Source organism: Podarcis pityusensis (genome assembly GCF_964106645.2).
Source record: "Podarcis pityusensis genome assembly, chromosome: 16".
Taxonomy (NCBI): Eukaryota; Metazoa; Chordata; class Lepidosauria; order Squamata; family Lacertidae; genus Podarcis; species Podarcis pityusensis.
Window position 1 is genome coordinate 12,719,598 of NC_138041.1, and position 11,183 is coordinate 12,730,780.

Genomic DNA, 11,183 nt, shown 5'->3' on the forward strand with positions numbered 1-11,183 from the left:
GAGGGAAGACTGTGACTAATAGTCTTATATTCCATGAATTGCTCTTATTCCATGAATTGCTCTAGTCCCGTTTCAAAGCTTTCCAAGTTGGTCCAGGCCATCAGAGTATCTTGTGGGAAGCTGTAGTTATTTGGTAGCTTGTGCTATTGTTGGAACAGTGCCTGCCGCCCTTGGCCTAAGAAAGGTGTGGGGAACCTCGGACCTGCAAGGCCTCCTCTCCTGGCCTTATCTCCACCCAGCAATTAGACTGGTGGGGGGGGGGAGCCTTCTACTGGAACCAGTGGGAGCTTTCTTTCCATTGTTGAAGGGGGAAAGGAAGCAGGAAAAATGGATGATCTGCCTGGAGATTGTAGCTGGGAAGGGAAGGACTAGGTGTGTGGATGTATAGGATATATATGGGCGCACCCACTTTGCTGTGGCCCCACCCACCTCTGGCATGTGGTCTCCCAGAAGGTTAGCCATCAAGGAATATTGTTCTGAAAAGGGCTCTGTGCCCTTTGCTCAGAGAGGGACAGGGAACCACTGGCCCTCTACATTTTGTTGGACTCCAACTCCCATCAACCCCAGCCAGCATGGCCAGAGATCAGGGAACATCTGAAGGACCACATGCTCCCCATCCCTGGCCAAAGAGAGTCAAATAGCCAACTATCACAAGGGTAGGAGAGGGGCATCTCCCCAAACCCATCTTCTTCTGGTCTCTACTTCAGGTGAGCAAAAAAGAAGTAAATGAAGTCTTACTGTAACGCTTCTCTGAAGAACTGGTAGGCCCCATGATTGTGTTTAAATACTGTTAACATGACTTTCTTCATCTGTGTACTAAGAGCCAGGGAGAAGACAAGGTCAGCTTGGTATGAGGTCACAAGAAAGAAAGCAAAAGCCAAACAAAGCTCCTTGCACTTTCACAGTAGTCTAATTTAAATTAGTTCCAATCCCATGTAAAAATTGAAATTATCAAATAAATACACACACGTTTCTGTATATTTGGGGATGGCCATCTTCTCTTAACCCAAAGTTTGAAAGTGCATTTGGTATAGAATTGGATCCTCCAGACAACTGCCAAGTTTTAGCAGAGCTAACACAGTACTAATTAAAACAGAGAGCATAATCTAATGACTGTACCCAATGATGGTCTACTCTGAGTAGGGCTCATTCAAAAGAATGGACTTGATCAACTTTGGTTTACTCATTTCAGTGTGCCTACTCACAGTAGGACTTCACTGGATATAACCCTAGGTTTTAAAATCCAGACATTTTCAAAGAGCACAGCAAGCTAGCTAGCACGACAGCAGTTTATAGCTGCATGTTCATCTGGGAGCAATTATCTTGCGTGCTCACACACCTGTTATGTGGAAATCAGATGATGCCGATGATTATATTAAAGCAAGATTGGAGCCTAGGGATGGGAAATCTGTGGTCCTGCAGACGTTGTTGAACTCCAACTCCCATAATCTCTGATGGGGCTGATGGGAGCTGGAGTCCAGCAACATTTGGAGGGCCACAGGTTTCCCTATCCCAACACTAGTCTTTACAACTACCAAAGGAAGCTCAAAAAGGTGTCAGAAGGGATTGTTGAAGATTTAGGGAAGGGTGCTGCTCAGAAATTTCTCTCTTCACCCAAGGTCTTCAGAAGGCTCCAGTTCTGGTCCACGCTAAATTCTTTGCAGTGTGCTTTTTATTTTATTTTAATGCAAGCAAAATAAAAATGCCTAACTTGATACACAAAACCTGCAGAGGGTTGTATACAATGCTAGTTCTACACAGAGTAGATCCACTGAAGTTAATAGACAGGAGTAATTTAGGATCATGAATTTCAGCTGGGTAGAATTTAGTTGGATATGGTTAAGAGGTTAAAAACAGAACCATCTGAATTCACACTGGCCTGGTTCATACAACAGCACAGCAAGTTCAAACCATGGCTTACCAGGAACTGTGCAGGCTCCCTGAGCAGTGCTCACAGCTGCTTTTCTTCTCCCCAGTCGTTTTGAGCACAAACCCTGGCAACAGCTCAAGGTTAAGCTCTCTCCTCTCACTAAGCTTGAGTCCCAGTTCAGATAACACACTAAGGCAAACCTTGGAGTGGCAGTAAAAAAAGAGCAGGGACAAGCAAAGCAGCAGCAAGCTTATGTCTGGAAACATGCATGCTTGCATGAACCTGGTAATCCATAGTTAGGGTGGCCATGCAACCCAGGCCATTCTATGTCAATCCTTGGTATCAAGATATTCAGGGTTTGTTAGGGTTTTTTTAATGGGGAGAGATTAGCGACTCCAAGTGGGCATGTTTAGGACTGCAGCTTCAGACAGCTAGAGAGAATTGTAATTCAGAGGAAGAGGAAAAAATAGTGCACTTACCTGTTCGCCACGAGCTGTAGGATCTGTATGAGAAATTTGCCAAGACCTTTCCTTCTCACTTTGCTTTCCAGCTGTACTTCGTAGCTGAGGAGTTGAGGAAAGGGTGAGCTTCAACATGCTATTAAAGAACATCCAGGCCTTGAAATCCTTCCACAAACATCGCTGCCCTGAGCTGCAAAATTCCACCCCCACCCCCATTCAGTCTTTCCCCACAGCTTCAGATGACATAATGGATGCAAATGACTTTCAAACTCTCAGAGGAAAAGGAAAATAGAACTATATAAGCACTAAACAATGATTATTTAAGCCACAACTGATTTGTAATGTTGCATTCACCCCTTCTCTTCCACCACTTTGGCAGCTGCAAGAACACAGCCCTTCAGATTTTGCACCTGGAATAAACACAGCAGTTTACACACATAAATCAAACAACAAATCTGTGCGGATTTTCATGGAAGATAAGGCTTTGAAGGCCATGCTTCATAGTTGGAGGCAATGTCTTTCGGATTACCAGTTTCGGGAAACCATGGGGCAGAAAGGTGCTCTTGCACTCGAGTCTTGCTTGTGGGCTTCCCATGGGAATCGTTGGCCACTGTGAGAACAGGAAGCTGGACTAGATGGACCACTGACTTGATTCAGCAGGACTGTTCTTTATGTGCTTCTGTTCAGAACATAGGAAGCTGTCTTATACCAGGCAAGGCTACACCAGAAGCTGTCCAAGGCAGAGAAAGGTGTCTCCCGTCACCTGCTACCTGACCTTGAAGCTGGAAGATGCTGGGGACTGAATGCATCATATGGTCATCCACAACCAGATGACCGCCAGGCATTTTTTAATATAACTCTCACTAGGCCCAACCAGTGTGACAAGTGATGTAGGGTGATAGGAGCTGTAGTCCAACAACATCTAAAGGGAAGCAGCATGGAGAAGGATGGTATATATCAAGCTTGGAGTTATCAGCATCCTCAGGGAAACCCAAGGTTTTTTTAGGAGTCTTTAGGGACAAGTTTAAGAGACTAAAATGAATAAATCCCCAAACAGCTGAATGAGGATCAACTAGCCAAGGAACATAGGAATGTTGGATGGATGGGTGCAGAATGGAAAGGAACAACCTGAAAGAGAGCATGGCTGGCCTGCACACTGAACAAGAGCACTCCACACTCTAACTTTTTTTGTGTGGGACATTACTGCAGTCAACCCAACAATTTGTGCTTTGCCAGATGGGAACGTGAAGGAGCTGAGGCTCACAGGGCTTTCCTGTAAAATTTGCTACAGAAAGCTCTGTGAGATTTCTTCCTTTGTCTGCCTTTGACAGGAAGCTGTAACACTATGTACTTCCTTCCTCCTTGGGGCAGACTCCTCTTTCTTCATTATGCTTCCAAGCTGGCCACACATACATGTCTGAACTCTGCACTCTGAACTCACCATTTTTGAACTTACATGTTGTGCTTTTGTAACTCAGATGGTAGTTTTGCTGATGATCTTGCTACTGTCACTGATGATTCAAAACCTAGATTATGTAACTAATTACTACATTCATTTCTTCACAAAACAATGTGTGTGTGATTGTTATTTTAAGAGGGGGCAAAAGGGTAGGTAATTCCAGGGAAAATACAGCCCGCCTTAAAGCATTCTGGATTATTGTTTCAAGAAGTTAAATCAATCTTGTCTTAGCTTCCAAGCTTAAGCTGCAAAGGATGGTACTGTGCTGATCTCACTAATGGGAGCAAGGAAGCAGTAATAACTAAACAATATATTCCCTCCTAGTGTCTAAATCCATTCTTACATTTTGTGTGTTAGTTATCGAAACAGCAGTGATTTACACAATAAAAGGAAGCTTTCTGTCCCCAATTATATAGCTGGGCTGATACAGGATATCAATAAGCTTCCACTTCCCACATCCCCCTTCCTGTACCCTGCAAAATTTTGTAGCAGGTTTGACTTGTGTGCATCCTTCCACTCTGCTATGATCCACCTGGCCCTCCCCAAGTGCAGAATCTGAGGGCAGATTCTGAAAATAAATATGAACGTGCCTAGCAGGAGACGTACCAATAGAGGACCTCATCCCCGCACTCCACATCAAAGCGGAAGTGTGAGAAAGCCACGGGAAGGGAGCCGTCATCCAGAGCGATTAGGTACCAAGCACGGTCATCTGACATCTCATCTCGTTTCTCCCGGTCTTTCCAGCCCCACTCGCTCTGCTCATACCTGCGGAGAGGAAGAGAGCATAAAAACCAATCGCTTCACACCCTCTCCTTAGGGGAGAGCTCAGCCACCTGGAGATAGTACTCACCATAAGAAGCAGCCTGCATTGCTGCCTAGGAGAGGGAGGGAATCTCTTGGGTACCGGAGCACGTTCGGGACCCGTTCCCCTTCTCCACCTGGGCTTTGAGCAGCACCTCTGGATGGCTACCTAACAACCTCTGCAAAGCGGACCCAACTCTATTAGCCATCAGAGTGGGCAAGAAGCTGGTTTGCAAGAGAATTGCAAGATCTTTGTGACAGCTAGCAACGCAATTGCCTGATAGGTTCTGCAATCCGTTCTACTTTCTTCCTTCCTCGAATCCCTTACAGAGAAAAAGTTGTGAAAAACTGTTCATCCTTACTAACAAAACAGCAGCCTCTGTTGGGAATCTCTGAAACACAGAATACTGAGTCAAGCCCTTGATCCATCTACCCCAGGATTGCCTATTCCGACTTGCAGTAGCTCTCTAATATCTGGAGCACAATGCTTTTCTTTTTTTTTGCGGAGATACGACTTTTGGGGGACGGGAAAGAAAGGGAGTCATCCCCCCTGCTCTTGCACATCCCCACTACAGCTGGCAATTGCTCCCCACCGCCACCCACTACCCCCGAGTGTCCCCCTTGGGCCTTACAAGGTCTGCATGTTTGTTTTGGTTAGTTCAAAAGCCCAGTCGAGTGTGGTCGGGTCCAAGCTGGAAACTCGTTTGCAGTCAATGGAGACATTTAACCTGCAAAGAGAGAAAGGAAACGGAAGCCATTAGGTTTCAATATACATAAACAGAAGTCCACTTTGTAGCTGAGTCCCAGGAGCAAGAAGCATGCAATACCAGACGGAGCAGCAGCGTTTCATGGCTTTCCACACACACACACACACACACACAGAGTCTCAAAGCCTGTGCTAAGGCTTTGACCAAGAAGACCTGGGTTCAAATCCCTCTAGCCTCAACGAGCAGAGAACTTCTACTCACCCATTTCTGTCATATTTCTTGAACACTGGGAAGGCTTCTAAGGGGTCTCCCAACTATGGAAAGAAAGAGAGTATACTAAAGATAGGAAGAGATAGATGTCTGCAGTGCAGTCAAGCAAAGAGATACTTTTTCAGGGGCTTTTAACATTTAAAGTGTTCACTTTGGGAAAAGTGCTCTCTCTCTCGCTTTTAGCCCACCATAAATTCCAAGTGGGGAGGAGAGAAAGTGTTTAGAGTTGGGGGGTTTTAAACCACTTCTTTCTGTTTATTTGCATATACTGTCCAAGAAATTTTGGAACAGCAAACAGCGGATAAGTTATAATGAGTGGTCTCTGACATTCAGCAGCAACATCTTGGCAGCAGTGACAGACAGTGTTAACTGGCTGGTGCTGCACAGAAACAAGCAAACTGGGTCCAGGCCACTGAGGGAACTTCCACAACCAAGGGGAAATTTGAACCTGGGTCTCTTTAACCCGAATCTAACCTTTGAATCCAGACTTCCCCAACTGGTGGACTCCTAATGTTTTGGACAACTCCCATCAGCTCTGGCCAGCATTACCAATGGTCAAGCAAGATGGTAGCTGCAGTCCAAACTATCTGGAGGGCACTGCTGCTCTACTGCCACTATACCAGGCTCAGTCTCCATGTCGAGGGGAAAGAGGAAACAAAGCTCACTTTATTTGCAGCTTCCACCTTGGCACAGATGGCATCCCTTGCTGCTCGCTCCTCCAGTCGTTTCTGTTTCTTCTCCTTGCCTTTACTTGATTTCCTCTGAAAGAAGAAGGGATGAGATGTTAGAACAAGGCACAACATGTAAATGCAGCCGAGTTGTACTCAGTATATAGCCTTAAGCGTGGCTTCCCCTACATGGACTACGAAAGTTCACTCCACAGCCTCTCCAGGTATCTCCCAGCATCTGCTCTCCAGGGCTGGGAGACTCCTGCCTGTAATCCTAGAGCCACACTGTCAGTCAGTGTAGAGCAGTGGTTCCCAACTTTATTGGTGGCAATAAAAATACAATAAAAAATCACACAGCATCTAGCACAGTGTATTTTTAACTGCTTCTTTTATTTCTTATATATTGTTTTATTGTATTCCACAGAATCCGAAGTGTAAAACAATGCAAGATATAAAAAGCTATTGAAATACTATTACAAAGCAATGTGAATATGTAACACAATGCACATGTGGTTTCTGTCATTGACTACAAATCCACAGACACTCCACAGACCACCTAAATGAAGCTCGTGGACCAGTTTGAGAATTCCTGGTGCAGACAATACTAAGTGAGACAGGCAGAATGGCCTGGCTCAGTTTAAGGCAGCTACCTCGGCTCCTATGTTCTATGAAACACTGGCAACCTAAGGATTATGCCAAACCAAATGATGCTGCCAAACAGGGAAAGCTATTTCTAGTAGAGCAACAAAGCAAAATATTAATATTGCCCCTCACTGCTTCAACTAAACCTTGTGGATTAATTGACCACTTCAGGCAATTAAAGCTTGCAGGTTTAAATACACACACACACACACACAAACAAACAAACAAACAAAAACACCCTTTTGGCAAGAGCAGTACTAGGGAACACAGGGAAATGCTAAGAACTTGCAGCTCATGGGTGACAGAGGGTTTTTTCATTTGTTACATTTCTCCTCTCATATCACGATTTTTCCTGTCCAGGGTGTGGGTGAGGTTATGATGCAGGCTTTGAGAGCAACAGGGAATATAAAATCCTAGAAGAAGCGTAGCCAGTGGGGTACCTTCTAGAGGTTTTGAAATAGAACTTCCATCAGCCCCAACTAGGATAGCCAGCGGTCAGAAATGATGGGAGTTGTAGCTAAGCAAAACCTGGAGGGCATGCAGCCTACTTTTGTGCTAAAGAGACAGGACCCAGGCTTCCTAGAGAAACAGCTTTCTATCCTACATTCGTTTTTCCACCTACAGTCCCAAGAGCCAGTTCATATCTGACTTGGAAATACCAAGTTGCGTCCAGTGCTAGTCCAGCTCAGAATAGATCCATTGAAGTTAACAAACATGACTTACCTTATATTCATTAATTTTAATAGGTCTACTCTAAATAGGACTAACACTGGATACAATCACCATTTTATGAAAAAAGGGAGAAAAAGAAACACTCACTTACGAAGTGTTGTTAAGTTTTGCCAGGCTGGTGAGTCAGTGAATACAAGAGGTTCTGAGCCAAAAACATGTGCCTAACCTCAATGCAACCCTTCCACCCTTGCTAAAGTTCAAGCAAGGACATCCTTCTCCCCCCACCCCCTACGTGAAATTGGCTGGGAAGCTAGTTCAGTCGGAGCAGGGAGAATGTGGGGCAGGAAGACTGCCAGCAGATGGGAGCAGAATGCTGTGCCTGCATCTTCCTGGCACAAGCAAGACCTGAAGCAACTTCCAAAACAATAAAAAAGGATAGATGGTGTGTATCTCCTGGCCTGAACAGGCATGCACCTGCAATAAATATATATTTTTTCCTTGCAGGTGCTACTCTGTTATGTTGGAAGATGGGGTTCTTTAGCTTGCTTGGAAGAGATAATTTTATGAACCCTTCTTTGCCTGCTTCTGCCTTGCAGTCTAAGTATGTGAATGACATATTGTTAAATGTTATTTGTGGCACATCTACAGCAAGAAAGGCAAATAGGCTTCTTCCAGTTTATGGAAGTGTTTGTGTCAAGCTGTCTGAAGGCAGTTCTTGCGTACCCCTGGGAAACAGGCAAGTGGTGACTGACAAGCTTGACCTATGACACGTTTTGAGAGAAGGTGCTTGTACCTTTAAGGGCTGAGCAGGCTAGGAGAATTCCAATAACTGCAGCTTCTCCCACAATGACAAAGTACACCTGCCAACACTTGGCATCTAAAAAACTGATTTAGATTTCTAAAAATCATACTGATGCTTCATGGGTTAACATATAGCCCACCCTGCCCCTGAGTTCCAGACACCTAGGATCATCCAGTTATAGAAAGGGAAAGAAAAACCATTCCTATCAGCAAGGCAAACAAATGTCAAAGCTGCTTCAATTTCCTAACTTGAAGCACCTCCAATGCCATCTAGATTTTAGAAGTACGCAAAGGTGTGAGGACTGAACTGGGTTAAAAAGGAAACCCTTTTTATTAGCATGGGTGCTCTCTTCAGATCTCCATGGAGAATGATGTATGTTAACAAAACACAAGTCTTTAATTATTTGTTCTGCTTTAAACACTTCCACCCTGTAAATTGAACCCACCAAGGCCACATATCTCTGCCCCCCATCCTAAACCCTACTTCAAACCAGTCTTCCCCCTCTGTTTTGGACTCTCAGGTGCTATCAGTCAAGCCAGCATGTCTGATGGGTGTTGTAATCCAAAACAGTTGGAAGGCACCAGGTTGAGAAAGTGGCCTAAAACACACCCATCCACCACAGCCCTAACCCCATGCACACCTCCTTCCAATACAAAACTTTTTATCTCCCCTTATATCTTCCCATTTCAAAACCCCACAACCTGACCCCACGCCTTCACATCCCATCATCATTATCTTAACACCCCCTGTCTCCTCCTCCTCGCTGCTGCAGCCTGGATTTCCCTCTTACTTTTTCATTTTCCTGCCCACATCAAACTTTCCTTTCTCCCCACTACCCCACTCCTCCAAATATTCCCCTGCATAATACATGTTTTCCCAACTTGCTTTCACCTCTCCAAGCCAGTCTTTCCCTCCCTGATTTACCCCCCAGCCTGTGTTAGGGTGTCATTAACTCAAAGCGCCCCCCTAATTCCTGCCCCTCCCAAATTACGTTAATACCACCAATACCGTCAATTTATCCCACTTTCCACCGTCTATTTTAATCCTCGCCCCCCCATTAAACCTAACTTCTCCCTGCTTAGTTGCCTTATTACACCCCTACAGGTGTCCCCCATTTACTTTCCTTCCTCTAAACTTGGCGTCCCCCTCCCCAAGTCTCCTAATCCTACCACTACCAACCTGCCTGTAGGGGGGTCAGGAACCCCTGCCCCACTCATTTTTCCATGAACTACTTTAATATCTCAAATACCAATCCCTAAGCCTTTGCCCCACTTCTTCCAGCAGCAAACTTCCCATTAACGCCCCCAGCTCTCCCCCCGTTATTATTCCTTTGGTACCCCCACACTGACCCCCCCTCCTCCGGATTTCCCCTTTATTTTTTTCTCCCTACCCAACACAAAACTTTCCACCCACAGAATAGCGCCCCCCCATTTCACCCCCCCAAAAAATCTTGACCCCCCCTTCCCTTCCCGCTCCCCCCCACCCCGGGAGGAATCTAGGCCTTACTCACTCCCATGGCGATGACGACAACGAGCCCCCCTACAGTCTCCTCAAGATATCCGTAAAGCCGGGGGGGGGGCCGAATGTGATAAGAGGCGGGGGGGGCCTGTTATTCCCCTACTGCGCCTGCGCAGTGCCCCAAACGGCGGGGAAGAAAGAGACAACCAAACGGCACCTGACGCACAGCGTGGAGGTGGGAAGCATCTAAAGAAGAGAGGGGAGGGGCGTGGCCGCGCACGCGTGGCTCGGAATGTGGGTAGTGAAGAGGGCGGAAGGTAGGGGTAAAGGGGATTCCGGAGCGCGTGCGCCGAAGAGGGGTTGGTGGCCTAAGCTTCAGAAGGCGGGGAGGGAAGAGGAGAATTTAAAGCGGAGGAAAGGCGGGAAAGTGTGGAAGACCTTGATTATGATGAGAGGGAGAGGATGGCGCGTGCGCGGTGTAGCCCTCAGAGTGCCCCGGTTCAATCTTCGGTCGTCGGTCTCGCGCTTTGGGGGGACCTTTGAGGCGAAGTTTCTTCCGCGCTGATTGGCTACTGGGAGAGACGGCTGTTTTACCTCAGTGAGAGGGGAGATGGATGACTTTGCTGTGCCTCAACAAATTTCTCCTCATAATAGCCCTTGCTTTTCAGCTCTAACTACGTTTCCTTTCCCTTTTTTTTAAAGGGAATTAAAAATCCAAATCCGTATATTAAAAGGCCACCGCCAGTCATCGTGACTAGCACAATAAAAAGCGGGACACCATTCTGAATAGGATTAAAACATTAGCTAATTATTTATAATTATTTAAATCTCCAATATGTACTTTAAAAAGAGCCTATACTTTTAAAAGTACCAAATAATGAGCTGTGTGTCTCAGTTAAGAGATTAAATAATCCAATTGATTTAAAATATACCCCACTTTTCCAGTACTGCATGCGTTCAAAGCAGCTTAAACTAACATAGAGAGGGGGAGAATAAAATTACAGCAATATACAACAAAAATAGATTTAAAAACATAGTGAAGAACATAGGTCAGCCATTAAAAATGCTATGTTAAATGTGGAAATACTTATTTAGGCATTTTTATACTGCCCAATCAACCCATAGTGGTTCATAATTTAAAATCAATAAAGAACAAACAGTAATTGGTATGCAAAGGCAACACACACATGGGAAATTAGGCAGCAGTCCTATTCGCAACAGGGTTTTTCCTTCTGAATAAGACATGCCATTTTGAATCAAAATAGTGGACTGAACTTTTCAAAACCACTGATTCTAACAATTAAAAAACTTCACTGATTTTTTGGTTTCTTAGAATTCCTGAGCAGTGCCAGATACAGAGCTGCTAGTATCCC

The 11,183-nt window shown here is 45.3% G+C and overlaps 1 protein-coding gene across 1 annotated transcript in view; it reads right to left on the minus strand.

Annotated features, from left to right (window-relative positions):
• Positions 1-10,386, minus strand: part of NAA40 (N-alpha-acetyltransferase 40, NatD catalytic subunit) — a 14,685-nt gene extending 4,299 nt beyond the window's left edge. The window contains exons 1-7 of the mRNA XM_080985753.1: positions 9,863-10,386; positions 6,234-6,329; positions 5,560-5,612; positions 5,224-5,319; positions 4,397-4,555; positions 2,350-2,433; positions 739-816 (exon numbers count right to left, since the gene is read on the minus strand). Of these exons, the coding sequence (XP_080841879.1) occupies positions 739-816; positions 2,350-2,433; positions 4,397-4,555; positions 5,224-5,319; positions 5,560-5,612; positions 6,234-6,329; positions 9,863-9,868 (572 nt within the window). The 5' untranslated portion in view covers positions 9,869-10,386. The remainder of the gene's footprint in view (positions 1-738; positions 817-2,349; positions 2,434-4,396; positions 4,556-5,223; positions 5,320-5,559; positions 5,613-6,233; positions 6,330-9,862) is intronic.
• Positions 10,387-11,183: the final 797 nt, after the last annotated feature.